This window comes from Megascapheus bottae, chromosome 16 (genome assembly GCF_031878675.1).
Source record: "Megascapheus bottae isolate mThoBot1 chromosome 16, mThoBot2.hap1, whole genome shotgun sequence".
Classification (NCBI taxonomy): Eukaryota; Metazoa; Chordata; class Mammalia; order Rodentia; family Geomyidae; genus Megascapheus; species Megascapheus bottae.
The window spans coordinates 53,453,480-53,472,938 of record NC_143524.1 but is presented as its reverse complement, the minus strand read 5'-3'; the positions used below and the strand labels follow the sequence as shown (position 1 = coordinate 53,472,938).

The 19,459-nt window shown below is 35.2% G+C and overlaps 1 protein-coding gene across 11 annotated transcripts in view; it reads left to right on the top strand.

Annotated features, from left to right (window-relative positions):
* The window catches only part of Dlg2 (discs large MAGUK scaffold protein 2), a 1,918,473-nt gene that overhangs the window by 214,621 nt on the left and 1,684,393 nt on the right, over window positions 1-19,459 (top strand). For all 11 annotated transcript variants that reach the window (XM_090348516.1, XM_090348525.1, XM_090348524.1 and 8 more), the window contains one exon: window positions 5,253-5,398. In XM_090348516.1, coding sequence (XP_090204642.1) covers window positions 5,253-5,398 — 146 coding nt within the window. The remainder of the gene's footprint in view (window positions 1-5,252; window positions 5,399-19,459) is intronic.

The window sequence follows — 19,459 nt, the reverse complement described above, 5'->3', positions numbered from 1 at the left end:
ATTCATAATCACATGTGCTGTATAGAAATCTGTACAGAAAACACAGCATAAGAAGCATAGGACATGTAGAAGAAACCACTTACAGGATTATTATCATGTAAGTGAAGCTGTAAAATGAAAATGCTCAGTTAATTTTAGTGAATAATTTTTGGCTTTAAACATCTATGGTGAGGTATAATATGCCAACCATGGGGGCCAGGAGTTTTGCCTAGTGGTTAAAGTGCTTGCCAAGCATACACGAAGACCAGGGTTCGATTCCTCGGTACCACATACATAGAAAGAAAAAAAGCCAGCAGTGGTGCTGAGGCTCAAGTGGTAGAGTTCTAGCCTTGAGAAAGTCCAAGGACAATGCTCAGGCCCTGAGCTCAAGCCCAGCACTGGCAAAAAAAAAAAAAAAAAAAAAAACCAAAACAACAAATATGCCAACCATGCATCCACCTTTCCCACCCTCCCCACCCCAAACAACCACAAAACATTAACAGTGTCCATAGAGGTTTCCAGTTGGTTGCTGGATAAAAAGGGTGGTAATAATTATACCCATGATCCTATGCCTTGTAACATGAATTCCTTCCCTATCTATCCATTAGATGAGAAAAGTATGCAAATTGTACATTATACAGTTTGGTTACATTTTGTTTTACTGTAGGTAAATAGATAATTGTGAGCAATTTGAGTCATATTAGGGTCATAATTTACAAATCATACTTTCTTATTGTAATCCAAGTCATGTAAAAATCCAGTATTACACATATTATTCAGTTTGCCTGGTGACTTCTGGTTATTTCAAAAACCTTCCCTCAAAAGAGTTGTCTCTTCAAAGCATACTCAAAATACATTCCTTAGACAAAGATATACCTCAGAGGTGCTCTAAGGGTCTTTGCAGGAAGTAGGAACATCATTTAAATAAATACAATATATCAGAGGCGTCTGCTTAGAGGAAGATCAAGTATTTTGAGTATATTTGTAAGAGTATGCTTAAAAATTAGGCTGTCCTATTTCTCATGGATTGTCTTGAACATGGTATTTGATGAAGTGTTAGGTCTCCACTTGATCCTGACAGTTTGGTATTTCATTATTATAGATTTCATTTTTAAGGGATTTGGTTAAAACAAGAGAGCTTGGGATGGATAGGGACTGTTTCAGATTATTGCTTTGAAGTGGATGCCATGTTTTAATGTCCTAAAGACAGAGAAATAGTTCCTTTCAACTAAATATGAAAATAATAGAAATGAACTTGATTTTTGTCAATAACATGCAATTGTGAGGATAGAAGGTCCCAAGTTGAAGCCCCAGAAAATAAAATGCAAAAGTAGACCCTGATGATCAATACCTGGGTGATTCATGAAAGTACTAAATTTGAAAAGGCTCCCCTATAACTTTGGAAACAACTTACAGACTGTTTCAAAGATATGGGCTCAGAATAGATGTATGTTTAAGAACACAAGGAACTTATTTTGAATATTCTCAGAGATGACGAATCTTTTTGTACAAAATAAAGTTTCTAGCTGTTGTAGTCAAGTGACATAAAAACACAATCCACATATGTGCAGGTTTCCTGTAGTCCTAGATGAGAAGGGATTTGACGATTCAATGGCTTTTCTGTTTAAGCCTTAAACAGGAACTGCAAATAAACTAGAATTAGCAAATACATTGTGTGCTTAGTATAAGATTGATGCTTGATATCAGAGAATACTGGCTGTGTAGAATGCTGACTTTGTCTTCATTCCTGGGCCTTGCCTGATGCTTAAGCATTACTTTTTTAGTTGTAATGTAGAGCAGTGGGTGCCTTTGCTTTCATCCTCTGCCTTCACACAAATACATCTTTTCTTTTTTCTATTTTTATTTTAAATTGAATCTACTTAGGTGTTCTTGCTTCCTATTCAATTGGACTTGGGTAGGAATATTTAGGCTTCTGACTTCAAAGACTGCAAATTGGAGGAGGAGGGAAGTCCTTTTGAGAGGCAAAGGACATTTGGGCTTAGTGTAAGAATGTGAGGAGGAAATGGAGAGGATGAACTCTGGCAATGGGAATTCACCACAAGGTGATGGTGGTGGTGGTGGTAATGATTCAAGAAGTGCCTAATAGATATGGTTGGAAAATGATAAACAGATATAGACCAAGCATTCAAAATACCTGCTAACTGAAAGTCATATTTGACATTATTTTCGAATTTAATTTTTGACTTAATTTTCTTCTGTTGTAATTGTTTAGTCAATGAGAATATGTAGACAAGAGTAAAATACTTGGCCTTGGACATCATATATGTGGGTATACATTTATTAAGGTTTGCATAGTATACTGTTCCTAGGGTTTTTCTAAATATAATCAAGTCACTATTACCACCGTATTTCAAAGAATAGTTTGGCAACTTGGAAATACTATGTATGAAACAGTACAATATCTTTAAAAATAGTGAAAGAAAAATTAGAAATTGTAGAAAGAAAAAAATACCTTGAAATTTCATTATCTACAAAATTGTTTTATTCATATAAGCCATCATTTTTTTTTTTTTTGCCAGTCCTGGGCTTGGGCTCAGGGCCTAAGCACTGACCTTGGGTTTTCACAAGGCTAGAGCTCTACCACTTGAGCCACAGCATCACTTCTGGTACAGAGGAATCCAATCCAGGCCTTCATGCATGGTAGGCAAGCACTCTACCACTAGGCCAAACTCTCAGCCAGTCATTATTACTTTGAAAAGACTATGTAGCTGCAGAAATCTTTACAGAATTTTTTTTCATTTCAATTAATTCTTGAAACCAGATGGTATGGTCATATCTTGTTTTTGGATTTTTATCTTTTTATTCCTTTTCTTCTGGGTTTAATTAACTGATACTTAATTAGTATCCTGCCAGCCCTTATAGTATTACAAAAATCTGAAAAGGATTTAAATTGACAGAGCTTTCCCCCTTTTTTTCCAAACATAATCCAATTTCCACACATGATCCATAGAGTGCTTTATTGCAAATGGCTGAATTAAGTTATGAAGTTTGAAGATTTTAATATTCTTTTTTTGGTCATGGAACTTGAACTCTAGGCCTGGGCACACTTCCCATTTTCTAGAGATTAATTGGAGATAAGAGTCTCAGGTCCTTTTGTTCCTGGGTTGGCTTTGAATCTTAATCTTCAGATCTCAGCCTCCTGAGTAGCTAGGATTGCAGGCATGGCTAGTTTTTAAACTTTGTTCCCTGGAAACAGAAGATTATGAGGGTTTGACCTTTTCAGGACTTAAGAGGTTTGATACCTAGGTTCTTTCCCTTTTGCAACAAGGTAGGTTTTTGTTGTTGTTGTTGTTTAGCTTTGTTTTCTAATGGTTAATTGGAAGAGTCTCATGGTCATTAGTGCTGAGGCTGGCTTTGAACTGCGATCCTCAGATCTCAGCCTTCTGAATAGGATTGCAGGCATGAACCATAACATCCAGCTAGAGTTTAACTTTACTAAGTCAATCTTCATTCTTGAATATTTAAAAATTTAACTTTCTACAGAAATAAATGTGTAATATATACAAAGGATGAGGGCAATTTATGTACTCATATAAACAGTCTAACAGAAAATAAGTAGTTTTGAAATGGCAATTCAAATCTAGAACTAGATCATTAGTTAATTTGCATCTACGTATATGATTTGTATTTAGCATGTAGTTTGCATTAAACTCCTTTATGTCTTTCCTTGTCTGTCCTGTCCACTGAATTAACTACTAGCTGTTATCTTTGTTACAAAATTGATCTTTTAACATCTAGACAGCAATGTTTCATTTGCTTTTCTATACTCCTAACCCTCATCCCATGTCTCTACTGTTTAGTAGGGTTACTGTAACTTGTCCTGGTCTTGGTTCACATTGTATGTACTTGAATTTCTGTGAATGTGTGTGCACACATGTATTCGCATGCGTAATCCTGTGTATTAAAGATTATTTATTTGTGCTGGTACTGGGGCTTGAACCCAGGGTCTGGGTGCTGTACTTTAGCTTTTATATTGTTCAAGGCTGGTTCTCTACTACTTGAGCCACACTTTCATTTCTGGCTTTTTGTGGCTTAATTGGAGACAAGAGTCTCATGGACTTGCTTACTTGGGTTGGCTATGAATCATTATTCTTAGATCTCATCCTGAGTGGCTAAGATTATAGGTATGCGCCAGCGGCATCTGGCCCCTTTTTATTTTTGAGTAGTTTTATATTTACAGAAAGTTATGAAGATAGTACCAAAGTTTTCCATAATCTCAGGCTGTCTCCTTTGTTATAGAAATCTTATATTACAACTTCACAACTAATATATCAACATAATGTCATTATGACTAAAGTTCATATTTTAATATTTTTCTCTATTTTGTTGTAAACTTGATGTACAGAGGGTTACAATTACACAAGTAAGGTAATGAGGACATTTATTTCCAAGCAGTGTTACCCCTCTCTCATTTGCTCTCAATCTTTCCCTCCTCAATTTTTATGTTAGGTATTTTTTCCTGTTACAACATCCCACTTAAGACTGAAGTTTACATTTATTTGTCCTTTATCCTTGGGCTTTTCAGATTGGGACATTTTCTCAACTTTTTGACAAATGCTTTAGGCCACATGTTTACCATTGCTGTATCATTAAGGGATATTTGTCATTTATGGTTTACCTATCTGATTCCCCAGCCCTTTCCCCAAAATTTTGGAAATTACTGTTTTACTTTCTTAGCTTTTTGCAAATTGATATAAATGGAATCCTGTGGTATGTGATATTTTAGAATAGTTCTTTGACTTATCAGCTGGGCACCAGTGGCTCACATCTTCAATCCTAATTATTCTGGAGGATGTGATCTGAGGATCATGGTTCAAAGCCAGCCCAAGCACGAAGTCCATGAGACTATTAGGCTCAATTAGCCATCAGAAAAGCAGAAGTTGTGCTATGGCTCAACATATTAGAGCAGTAGCCTTGAGCTAAAGAACTCAGGGACAGTGCCCATTCCCAAAGTATATATGTTTTACTTGGTTCCTTATCACTGAATAGTTTTCCATATATGGATTTACTACAGCTTTTCTATTGAACATTTAAATTACTTCCAGTTTGAGAAATTCTAAATAAAACTTCTACGAATCAATTTTCTGGATTTACTGTATTATTGGTTTACTCTAGAATACATAGTATTCTCATCACTTTTATTTAGCAAAGTTTTCCATGTGCATATTATGTTTATATATATGTTTATATATATGCATGAGCTATTAGGCCCTGCATGACATTTTAATTACTCCCTTACATTTTCCTTACAGATATTCAAGAGTTTTATGAGGTGACATTACTAAATTCTCAAAAAAGTTGTGAGCAAAAGATAGAAGAAGCCAATCAAGTTGTACAGAAGTGGGAGAAGACGTCTATTCTTACTCCATGTCATGATAGCGTTCAAAAATCTCTAGAGGTATGTTATTGAAACTTTCCAAAGAGCTGAATAATATGAATAGCCATGCTAGTAAAGAAGAGTGGTGATAATTGTAGTAATGGTTATTTATCATGGTTATCAGGGAATAACATAACAATACTCATGTGCAGTTTTGCTAAGAGAAAAATATGAGAGGGCCATAATTCTTTATGCAAGTTTTTTCTGTTATGATTAGTGTCATAGTTTGACACTAATGTTTAAGCATTCTAGAATTTCAAAACATGGTTTCTCAAACAATCAAGATGAATAGTAAGATAGTGGAATAGGATTTAAAGCTGTGTTTTTACAGTATGGACATTTACCAGAAAACATGATTAAATTATCTATTGATACATTAATGTCTAAGAAAATAGAACTCCCGATTTCATTTATTTTAAGCTTTGAGTTAGCAACATTTAAATTCTTTAGGTATTTCATATTGGGTAATTTTTAATGCATAGTGTGTAATTGGTAATATACATATATATTAAGAATATATAAAGCTATTAGTTGTCTGTTCAGTTTTTAAAGTTAGACTTTGAGATCACAAGTTTGGAGACTATTGCTGAATTTACAAGTACTAAAAGGGAAGCAAGTAAAGGTGTGTATTGGATTCATATTGAAAATATGAAGTAGTTTACCCTACAGTATTTCTGCTATGAATATTACTGTAATAGATATTAATTAATATCTAATATAAGTCATTTTTTCTGATTAGAGCTGATTTTATGAATGAGACTATTGAGTCCAAAGTCTTACACTACAAATTAGCCGAATATTTTTTCTTTTATTTTTCCCCCTTTGGTATATACTCTGTTGTCAATGTTTTTGGTCTCTGGTAACCTTGGCCTTTATATAAGTTTATCTGATTTGGAGATGGGAAGAAGAATCACAGAAATAGTGAGACAAAGGACCAAGGGTGAACCAATATAACAATGATACTCACAAAGCACTATGTTGAAAATGAAATTTACAATGTGGGTTAGAGGGGGGTCAGGAAAGAGGGAAGGGGGAGAAAAGGAGGGAGGCGGTAACAATGTTGAAAAATTGTACTCATCTACTCCAACTGTAACCCTTCTGTACAACACCTTTACAAAAATAACTGAGGCAATGGAAATACAATGGGAATGTTTCTAGAGTTATGTAGATACTAGTATACTTTTCTTTTAAGTAGATTTTCTTAAGACCTCCTTTAAAAGTCTCTAGTAATACATAAACTATTGAAGGGAATTAGTCTTTGAGAATTTCAGTTTGCTAGTATGTGGTAAAAGTCACCAAGACAATAAATGGTAGAATAACAATGAAAATTTCAGAGCAAATAGATAAAAGGCCCCCAAGGATTTTTGGCTGTTAAATATCAATGGTATTTACTGTAAAAGAGGCATCTGTCTCCACAAGGAGATGTACAAGTGTACCTTCACTTCCTAGTATAGTCTCTGCTACAAGTTAATCTTAAAGAACTATAGTAGTACTTTGCAGTTTTCAACTTTTTTTTTCTATAAAACCATCATGTGTTTAATAGTAAGATTTGAATCTCCCTAGCGACACCAAATATGATTTTCCTCAGTTGAGTTTTCTCAAAGCACTTCTGCTATATATCTACTCACTTCCCTATTGTCCCTTCATTACTCTTCCATCTCAAAGGAAATCATTATCTCTGCCTGTATTGGGTAATTGTATCCCAGAGCGGAGATGTTCTGGAATGTACATCTCTGAGCTGAGGACAATGCCTAGCAGTATAAGACTCAAAAGTAGTGTTGGATTATATAACACTGGGGGAATGAGGAGAGAACTCTAGGAACCTGTCCTAGCATCAACTATGAGTTGATTCCTATGGGAGCATCTCTTAATTAACTTTGGGAATTATAATTTCTTTTTTTGTCAGTCCTAGGGCTTGAACTCAGGGCCTGGGCACTGTCCTTGGACAGTTTTGCTCTGTCACTTGATCTACAGTGGGAATCGAAACTACAGCTTCGTGTATGCTAGGCGGGAACTCTACTATTAGTCTATGATCCCAGCCCCAAGGGAATTATAACTTTTGTGATTTTTTTTTTTGAAGCTCAGATCATTTATCTTCACCTAGGTTTCAGGTATAAGGCACATCTCACCATTTCCTTACCATTCCAATCACAAAAATTTACACACACACACACACACACACACACACACATATATATGTATATATATATACATATATATACATATATATATATATTTGGTGCCACTGTAAGACTCAACTTAAAAGATATTTTTGCCAGGCCCTGTGATCTAACTAAAAGTCATCCAACTTTGTATCTGTGCCCTTTGCTCTGAGCTATTTCCTATTGTAGTCCTTTTTCAATTTATCTTGAGAGAAAATTCAGTGGCAAATATCTTGTGTGAAAGGCAAAATGTACCTCAGATGGACAATACCTTCTTATCAACTTCATAGAAATAGCTGGAAACACAAGAGACCACCCATCAGGCAAACTTTGTTCCCACTTAAAGAGTAGAGTGGTAACAATTATTTGGAAATCTTACTCAGACAAGGACCAAATTAATGGTCAGGCAAGCCATACTGACTAGGAACTGTTTTAGTTATATTTCCTTTGTCAACTCTGCTCCCAATTCTTGCTATTTAACCTGAACCCAATGTCTACATTTCTGAAGAAGACTGAAGATGTACTGAAGTGCTGTCTTCCCATGGCCACCATGTGATAAATCTCTTCATTTGCCATGTCAGGGGTGGGGGGGGTGGCCAGACCTAATTGAGACTACTGGATTTAATCTTGGGATCTAAAACCTTGGCTTCAGTGCTAGAATTTGAACTCAAAGATTCATGTTTGCTGGGCAAACATTCTTAATACTTGAACTATTCTCCAAGTCATTTTTACAGTAGTTTGTTTTAGATAAAGTTCTGTGCTTCTGACTGGTCTGGCTTCAAACTATGATTCTCTTACAGTATCCTTACAGTGGCTAGAATTACAGACAGAAAAATGACCATTTGCTGCTTTAATGTCTTCTGGGACAATGGTCTCTTATGAGGATACTTAGGTCATTTAACTTAGATATTTCTTTGGCTTTATGTTTAGTCTTCTGAGCCACCTTCATACTACTTTCCAGAGTGCTTGAACAAGTTTGCATTCCCACCAACAGAAGAGTCTCCATATCCCCACTAGCATCTGCTATTTCCTTTTTTTTCATATATTTTTTATTGTAATTAATAGAAGGGTTACATTATATTCATCAGATAGAAGGTACATTACTTCACAAATACTGATACCCTTTCTCATGTCCTGTTTCCCATTTCCCTCTCCCCTCCCCCTCACAACTTGATTTCTCCCCTTCTCTCTCCTATTCCAAACAACCAATTAAGCATATATAAAATGTATCAGATAACAAGGTGAAATATTGTAACAATGTGAGATAACCAAGGGACAGTAAAAGAGATGATGAGAGATAACATAGTACATCAAGGACAACAATCACTCATTATATGGCTTTTGTTTCTATATCCTGGAAGTCCTTACATTTAGCGTCGTACTATATGGCCTTATGTATCTAGGTTTTGTTCTATTGTGAATCTCTGCTAGGAGAGCCCAAGATTCTTACTGATTATGACAAATGGGAGACACTATTGAGCCTATGTTACTTTGAGTCTGGCTTACTTCACTTAATATGATTTCTTCCAAGTCTCCCCTATGACCCAGCAATTCCACTACTTGACATTTACCAAATCGTCCAGAAACAAGGACATACTAAATCCACTAGCACTATTTACCATAGCAAAGATATGGAACCAACCCAGATGTCCCTCAGTTGATGAGTGGATCAACAAGATGTGGTATTTACACACAATGGAATACTATGCTGCTGTCAGAAAGAATGACATCATCCCATTTGTAAGGAAATGGAAAGACTTAGAAAAAACCTGCTGCTATTTTCTTGATGATAGCCATTCTAACTGGAATGAGGTAGAGTCTCAATGTTGTTTTCATTTGCATTTCTTTTATGTTAAATGTTTCTTCATGGTCTACTATTCATATTCTTCTTTTTAGCCCACTTATTAATAGGGTTGTTGTTTGAAAATTTGGGGCTTTTAATTTTTTGAGCTCTAAGTATATATTAGATATGAAACACTAGTCTGAATTATAGATAGTAAAGATCTGTGAGCTTTCTCTTTATCCTGCTAGCTATGTCCTTGGCCGTGTAGAAACTCCTCAGTTTAATGTATATACATATATATATATAGATAGATAGATAGATAGATAGATAGATAGATAGATATAATTTCTTGTGTTTCTAACCTGTGCCAAGGAGTGTTAGTGTTTCCCCATATCCCTTCCTGTAACATTTTCAGGATATCTTTCCTTACAATGAAGTCTTTGATCCATTTGGAGTTGATTGAGGTGCATGGTGATATATCCGAATCTGACTCCTGTTTTCTACATATCTATAGCCAGCACTATTTGTTGAAGAGACTTTCTTTCATCCAGTGTTTTCCATTCCCGTATCAAAGATCAGGTGGCCATAGATCTGAGGATTCATTTCTGGGTCTTCAATTCTGTTCCATGTGTCAGTACCAGGCTGGTTTTGTAACTATGGCTTTGTAGCAGAATTTGAAGTACTGCTCCTCCTGCTAAGGATTGCTTTTGTAATTCCAGCTCTTCTCTCTTATTGCATATGAAATTTTGGATTGCTTCTTTTATTTCGTTGAAGAATCTTCTTGGGATTTTGATGGGTATTGCATTGAATTTGTAGATAGATGTGGGGAGTATTGGCCATTTTTGTAATGTTAATCCTCTCCATCCAGGAGCATGGGAGGTTTATCTACTTCCTTAAATCTGTTTTAATTTCCTTTATCAGGTTTTTAAAGTTTTTAACATAGAGGTCCTTCACATCTTTGGTTAAGTTAATTCTTAGGTATTTTATTTATTTATTTATTTTTGTGTTGAGGCTATTACAAAAGGAGTTGCTTCTCTGATTTCAGCCTCACTATTCTCATTTTTTTTTGTATACAGAAAAGGTATTCTTGTGGGTTAATTTTATATCCTTCTACTTTGTCCAAATTTTGAATTAGCTCAAGTAACTTGGGGGAAGAAGCTATGGGGTTCTTTAAATACAGGATCCTGTCATCTGGAGAGTTTTACTTCTTTCCCTACTCAATATCTCAGCATGTGTATGATGAAATTCTAGTTGCTCAGCTTGAAATCTGATTTCCATAAGTTTGTTGGAAAATGTAGAGATCTTCCTTATTGAATATAGGATTTTAACCTGTAATATGTTTCTGATATCAAAAGGTGGCAGTAGGAGAGTCAGGCATAATAGAGCAATTCTGTGTTGTGTTGATGCTGGTGATTTTCTGAAATAAGATGCAATTTATTCACTCAGGTTTTATTTTGGGAATACAAGAAATGTGCTGTTTTAAAATCTCTACAAATAAGCATTTAATGCAGCTTGATTTTTTTTTTGTGCCAGTCCTGGGCTTCAGCTCAGGGCCTGAGCACTGTTCTTGGACTTTCTCAAGGCTAGAGCTCTACCACTTGAGCCTCAGCACCACTTCGGCTTTTTTCTATTTATGTGATACCGAGGAATGGAACCTGGGTCTTTGTGCATGCTAGGCAAGCACTCTACCTCTAGGCCAAACTCCCGGCCCCTGCAGCTTGATTTTTATTGTTTCTTAGATGCTAAGTGTAAGCAACAAGTGATTCATTTCTGTGCTATATCTTATCACCTCTCTTCTACCTAGTAACACTACTTTATCTTTTTAGCTCCCAGCTATGTTTCATTGTTTTTTCTTTTGTTTTTATATGAAAGTAGGAGAATTCACTCCCTTCTAACTTCTGCTTTTGCAATGTACATACGTCTATTTCTTCAGAGAACTTGAGCTGCTGATCTGAAACCTACATTTCTAACTTAGTAACAAAAAGTATTTTTATGTTCTTGAGAAATTACAGCATTACAGTAAGAGCACTGGGCCTATAACGAGGCAGGTTGGCAGAGCAGAACAACCAAATAATCTGAGAATCTTGTGTTTGAATTTTGCTTTTCCTGTTTTCTAGTTGTGGATAAATTATTTAATCCCTTTGAACTCGTTGTCAAATGTTAAAATATCTACCTCATATGGTTGCCATAAAAATGAATGAAATATGATATGAGGCATCCAAAGTGCTTAGTTTAATTCTTGCTCCTACGAAACCCTGCATAAATATTATATACATGAATATAACTATATAAATACAAAGTACATATGTAACTACAAATAATCATAATAACAAATAGTAAATTATCAGTATGTATATGAATACTATATAAAAACTATTTGGATTTGAAACTGCATTGAATTACAATATACAATAAAAATGAAATTTTCCCCTCAAGTCCATCATTTTGGCTTATGAGTTCACATCAAATAGTGAGCAGGAAACTTCTGTCAAGCAAAAGCCTAATGTGAATATAAGAAAACCTCAGTCCTTTCTACACAATTCTCTTCTCACTGCAAATTGCTGATTCTTGAAATTCTTTTTCATGAGAAAGGGAGGTGAGGTAGTCCTTATTAAACATACTTACTTCTGACGAGATTGGGCGCATTCAGGGTGGTATGGCTGTAGACACATACATACTTCTGTAGAGCAACGTATTATGTCAGTAGCCTTGCAAAGCTTGTCTGAGCTTCAGATTGATATTTAAATAAGATGAATGCTTTTACTTTGTATTTTTAGTCTGTTTAAGGCAGTGGGTAGAAAAGGCATAATTACTTATGTGCAGATGAGCTACAATATTTGAGGTACCTAGATAATTGTAAAGGAGACTAAATGCTGGTAATTGGGAGTTGGGAGAGGTAAGAAAAAGAGGTGTAATTAGAGAAAAGGATACATGAAAGAAAAGTGAATGTTCTCAAACATAAGCTTAAGCTTTTGATATTTTATTAGTATTTACTAATCATATAAGGAAGGAGTTTCATTCTGATTTTCCATATACCCCTTTTATAGTGTTTCCTACTTCTTTTCCACAATTGCCTTTCCTTATCCCTAGACATCTCCCTTTATCTTTCATATTATCCCCCAACGAAGTTACACATCAGAATAAAAATATGACACTTGTCACTGTGAGATTTATTTATCTTCTTTAACATGATAAACCTAAGTTCCATCCATTTTCCTGCAATGAATACAATTTTTCTTACCTTTAGCGCTTAATCAGACTCCACTGTAAATAAATATATTTTTCTTTATCTGTTCACCTACTGATGTGCATCTAAGCTAATTCTATAATGGCTATTATGAACAGTGAAGAAACATTGCAGGTGTCTCTGAAGCAAGCTGACTTGAGTTTTTAGAGATTATCAGGTCCATATGGTAGTTCTTTTTTTAATTTTTAAAGTTGCTTTTATGGTGAGTTCCATAGTGCTAGTTTAATTTGCCCTCCCACCAGCACTGTATTAGGGAATCAGGATGAGGTTAGTTCTTACAAGACAGGATGAGATTGTCTTTCCTTTGCTCTTCTTCTCTTTCCCCCTTCCTTTTCTTTTTTTGCCTCACTCCTTCTCATCACTCATTGAACATCTGCTATGTATATTTTAATTTATGTGGCTTATTTAAGTTCTCACCTCATTTGTACCCATTAGTTGCTATGCAAAAGTGGACCTCAGGAATAGTTTCTTATTTCAGAGAGTCAATTCTGTCTACATATGACCTATCTCATGTATGTGATTCCTTCTTATTTTTATTTTTAATCTTCTAGTTCTTGGATAGTATCCATTTTCTTTACTTGGACTTGAATTTCTTTTTTGTTATGTTACAAAAATAAAGGCTCATCTTGAATCCTATATATTTTCTAAGATGTTACGCATCTTTATAGACCCCTTTATAGAGGAAACTGTTAGTTATTTTTCTTGATCCTCACAAGGACTAGTAAAGCAGGCAGAGTTGTTCCCACTATGCAAAGAAAACTTTGGATGGTAATCTGTCCAAGGTCCTATTGTTAGAATTTGATGGAGTCAGGAATCTGACTTGAAACCACTGATGTTCCCATTATAGTATAGGGAAGAAAAGATTATTTTAAATAAAATAAAAGAGATGGTTACACTGTTCTGAGTAACTTTAGAACTAGGCTTTTGGCAATACTTACTAGGTTGAATAGTGGAGAAAATTATGTAAGAAGGGACTCAGAATAGAACATGTTACTTATAAAGAAAGCCTAGATTATGTTTTGGATAGGATCTAATTTCTTTTATTTCAATCCAGCTAGGGAGATACTTTGTTGATTGATTACTTATTTTGTTTTGACTAGGATTTGGAGTAGTAGATAAATCATTCGTAATTTACTGAAGTTGAAAGTTAGCCTTGGAGAAGCTAATGGATTTGATCAAGTTCACATAGTTAATTGTGATGTAGTTGGCACTAATGAATATGGGCTTGACATTCCATGACCTTTCACAGAAGACTGTGAGCAAGGCTTTATGAATACTAGGGAAGAGTTAGGTTTAGAAGATGAAGAAGCTGAGAATAATTAAGGCTGGTAGATAATTTTAGCTGTCTCAGAGCTTTAATTGTGGAGCACTATAATAATAACTATAAAAGGATATAAAGATAACAAGAGTTTAGTCTCTTCTTTAGGCAATTATGAACCATAGATTTGTACAAGGATACGGTATTACCAGCTTTGCTGAGGAGGATTTAGCTGGCAACATTATAAATGATAGATCACAGACTGGTGTGACATAGGTATCAGATCGGGAAATATTCAAAAGCTACTGGAAAAATATGTATTATAATAAATGGTAGACTTTTCTTTATGGTGTATCTTCCCAGTATATAGTAACTTGACTTACAAAGAAATAAACTACAACGACTAAAAATGTTTTGAAACTAACTTGAAAGAACAGGAAAATCGACCTAGGTGCCCTTGGCTCATGCCTGTAAACTCAGGAGGCTGAAACAGGAGGACCACTGTTCAAAGCCAGCCTGGGCACAAAAGTCCATGACATTCTTATCTCCAGTTAGTGATTCTTATTACCACTTCCAGAAAACCAGAAGTGGTGCCATGGCTCAATATGGTAGAGCCCTAGCTTAGAGCAAAAAAAGTGGTCAAGGATAGCACCCAGGCCTTGACTTCAAACACCAGGACTGAGTGGAGGGGATGGATGGTTGGAGGTGAAGGAGAATCCTAGCAGAAGGAAAGTCAACAGACGGAAACATGAGCTTGTGTTCACTTTGCTAGAAGCTGAAGTTATTTCAGAATTTACATATGAGTAATTTACAATAAGACTTCTTTGGAGTACCGTAGACCTCGAATGAAATCTTCTAAAAGTGGTGAGTACTATAGAAGTTGAATTATATTCATATCTTACTAGAAACACAAGACCTCAAAAATATGATTGGGGTGAAACAAAATCATTTAACTGTAAGATACCATTGATAAAAATAACTTTGGATTGTTTCCAGGCTTTAGTTTCTTCCATTCACAACGACACAGATCTAATTCAAGCTTTTCTAGAATCTTTTAGATTTGACGACAGGTTTCTACCTTGCCTTTATAATCTAAGTTTTCTTTTTCTAATTCAGTCACTTTCAGCTAATAGTTCTCATTTACTGTTAAAAATTACCATCCATCTTGTATCTTGAGTATTAATCCATCTCTTTTTTTTCTTTGAAGGAAACCTATTTTTATATTTTTATTGTGATTAATAGAAGGGTTACATTACATTCACCAGATAGAAGGTGCATAACTTCACAAACATTGATACCCTTTCTCATGACATGGTCCCCATTTCCCTCCCACCCTCACCCTGCTCATCTTGATTTTCCCCCCTTCCCTATCCAATTTCAAATAACCAATTAAGCATATAAAAATATATCAGATAACAAGGTGAAATATTGTAACAATATGAGATAACCAAGGGATGGCAAAAGAGATGAGAGATAACCTTGTACATTAAGGACAGCAGTCACTCATTATATGGCTTTTGTTTCCTTATTCTGGAGGTCCTTACATTTAGTGTCATACTATTTGGCCCAATGTCTCTAGATTTTGTTCTATTGTAAATCTCTGCTAGGAGAGTCCAAAGTTTCTACTGATTATGACACATAATGGAAACCATTGAGCCCATGTTCCTTTGAGATTGACTTACTTCACTTAATACGATTTTTTCTAAGTCTTTCCATTTCCTTACAAATGGGGCGATGTAATTCTTTCTGACAGCAGCATAGAATTCCATTGTGTACAAATACCACATCTTGTTGATCCACTCATCAACTGAGGGACACCTGGGTTGGTTCCATATCTTTGCTATGGTAAATAGTGCTGCAATGAACATCATGGATTTACTATGCCCTTGCTTCTGGACGATTGGGTAAATGCCAAGTAGTGGAATTACTGGGTCATAGGGAAGTTCTATGTTTAGTCTTTTGAGGAACTGCCATACTGCTTTCCATAGTAGTTGAACCAGTTTGCACTCCCACCAACAGTGTAGTAGTGATCCCTCCTGGCCACATCCCCTCCAGCATCTGTTGTTTTCTTGATCCTAGCCATTCTAACTGGAGTGAGGTGGAATCTTAGAATTGTTTTCATTTGCATTTCTTTTATGACCAGAGATGTCTAACATTTCTTCATGTGTCTATAGGCCATTCTTATTTCTTCTTCAAAGAAGACTCTCTTTAAGTCTTTGGCCCATCTTTTAATGGGATGGGGTTTTTTTGGAGAATAGTTTTGGAGTGATTCAATTTTTTGAGCTGTTGATATATTTTTGATATGAGGCCTTTGTTCGTTGTAAGTTCTGTAAGCTTTCTAATTAATTTATTAGCTATGTCCTTTGCCATACAGAAGCTCTGAAGTTTAATGCAGTCCCACTTATCCAGACTGTCTCGGATTTGTTGTGTTTCTTGGTTCTTATTGAGAATGTTTCGACCTGTGCCAAGGAGGCCTAGTGTATCTCCTGTTCCTTCTTGAAAAGTTTTCAGTGTGTCAGCTTTTACCTTGAGGTCTTTGATCCATTTGGAGTTAATTCTAGTGCAGGGTGACAAAGAAGGATCCAACTTTAGTTTTCTGCAGGTGCTTAACCAGTTCTGTCAGCACCACTTGCTGAAGAAAGGCTATCTTTCTTCCATTCTATTTTTTTGGGGGTCCCTTATCAAAGATTAGGTGGCCAGGATATAGAAACAAAAGGCATTTAAGGAATGATTGTTGTCCTTAATGTACTATGTTATCTCTTTTCTCTTTTGCTGTCCCTTGGTTATCTAATATTGTTACAGTATTTCACCTGGTTGTCTGATATATTGTACATATGTGCATTTGGTTATTTGAAGTGGGATAGGGAAGGGAGGAAAACAAGATGAGGGGCGGTAATGGGGGGAGGGCAATGGGGATCAAGACATGAGAAAGGGTATCAATGTATGTTTAGTATGCACCTTCTATCTGGTGAATATAATGTAACCCTTCTATTAATTACAATAAACATACATGAAAAAATAGTTTGAACATGAAATATAGCATATGAGGCATTTTTACAATACTGTTATAGTCAATCTTGCATGTAAACTTGTTCAGGGTAAAATATCCAGTTATTTAAGCAGCAACTGTTTGAATTTATACTATGAAAGTCAATAACATTTACAACCAGACAATTTTAAAGACATAATTTGACAAAGGTGTGCTTCGTGCAGTCAGTTACATCTTAAGAATAAATAGTTTTCCTAGCAAAGAAATGCTGACTTAAGACTTAAACACCATTTATTCCTGGCTTCTTAAACTACCAGTCTGCTTTTCATATTTCCTCGATTCAGCAGTTGCAAGATCCTTAAAATTATTTATCTAATATATGTATTATCTAAGTACCTTTTATTTATCCCTCTATCCATCTATCCTCTATTTTTCTGGAGAACTATGGTAACACATTTAAAGATAGTGGCTATCACTTATTTAGACTTCTTATATTCCAGAATGTTGTCTAAACATTTTACATATGTTAACTTATTTAATCCTATAGTAATCATGCAGGATATTATTACTATAATTTTATAGATGAAGAAATAAGAGTACAGGAAATATAAATAATTTTTCAAGGTTACACAACTGGTTACTTCTATATACTTCTCAAAATGATCATGTTCCTGGACACAAATTGCAAACTAAAATAAAAAAGAATAGTTTTTCATTGGATTATTTCTCTTCTTTATTATAGATTTTTTGTTGGAACTTACACTGTTATACTTGTGAATATCTCAATCTTAACACTCCTAAAAGCAGTTACCATAGACTAAACATTTTTAACTCATGTTCTTTATCTACAGTGTCGCATTTATGTCTTTCAATAATCTTATACAATTGTTCTTATTTATTACACTTTAAATGTAATAGATTTGAAACTTAGCTTCTCCTGATCCATTTGTACTCTCTCTCTGCCTCTTAGGATATCATAGAATCCTAGGACTATTAAGAGGTATTGTTTTTTAAGTAGCGCAATGCATATGTAGCTAGCTATCTAATCTCCATCCATTTTATCCATTTCCATCGAGAGTCTGAGAGTCTGTCTGCCATTGCAATAGGCCTGATCAGGGAAGCAAAATGTTATCTAGTAGTTAAAGGCCAAAAGCCAGATGGATTTTCTGAGGCAATCAGAAGTGCAGAGTGGAGGATGACATCCAAGGTGGAATCTAGAGGGATAAAATTGAAAATGAAAAGACTGAGAAACCAGATGCAAATAATTCCAGCAAAGGAGTAGGCTAAAATCCAGATTGCAAGTGGATACTTGCTTCAGATACATTAACAAGGTTGTTCTAGTTGTTGAGGTGCAACCTTCCACTACGGGAATGTACTTGTTATTACATCTTCCATAGATAAAAAAATAAAAGCATGTATTTTCTTAAAGTTCTGTTAGTTGCAATTCTGAAACACAGAGAAAATAGACTTCCTTATCCATTGCTTTAAAAAGAGCCACCAATTATTCCTTTGTTCTTCTCTTAACCTTTCTCCCCAAGCATTTATTTGATACAGGTATCATAGAGAGCTTTTTGAAAGGCATTTTAGCAGTCCCAATTATGTGTTATTTTAAACATTAAGTAAGAAAATGGGGGTGACAGTGAAGTATTTTTCCGAATTGTAATGGTACTGTCTGAAATAAAATCATAAGGATGAAATTTTCTGAAAAAATAGGTTATCATTTCAGCTACACATAGTTTTAGGAAAAATATTCAGAACAAACATCCAGCTTTTCCATGAAGAACATGTCAGTAAAAACAAGAAGAATGTTCTGAGGAGCAAAAACTATTTCTATTCAATCAAGAAATTTATCAGATTTTACAAAATACGAATGTGCTAGGAATATTGGCACAGGTAGCAATTGATATTTGCAGACATATTCATGGCCCAAGGAGTGAAACTGACAACATGGTGGAAAGGAAACACACACACACACACACACACACACACACACACACACACACACACCAGCTTTTTCTATGTATGTGGAATCAAACCTGGGTCTTACTGCATGCTAGGCAAGCACTCTACCACTAGGCCAAACTCCTGGCCGTCTTGTGTCTTTTTTATAAGAGAATGTCAGACTTTTATCAGAGCTCTGATCTGTGGCTTAATTATCTTCAGAATGGTCCATGTCCTAATACCATAGATTAGCTGCTGTGATGGATTGTAAGAAGACACACAGATTGAATCCAAAGCAAAGTGAAACAAAGATTAATACAAAGATTCACAGAGTACAGGGAGTGCCTGTTGAGAGTAGATTGTGTAACTGATTACCAAGGAAATTCTGAAAAAAAAATCCCAACTTTTTTTTAACTTTTAGTTGTCCAGAATTTGCAGCGCAACAGTAAATAACTTTGGTTTCTCAGTTTGCTGGAACTGTAGCAAAATGGCTCCCAGTTCATCAGACTTGACTACTTCTAAGAAAATAAAGGCAAAGTGGTTTTACAACACATGCTGTCATGTCTTTACTCTTTCAACACATTTTTTTTAATCTCTGGCTTCCTCCTATTTAGAGGTTCATAAAACAAAGATGATCTTGCTTTCCTCATTGGTGCCCAGTTGTGTTCCTTCTTGGAACCCATGAGGATAAAAACAGGGTTA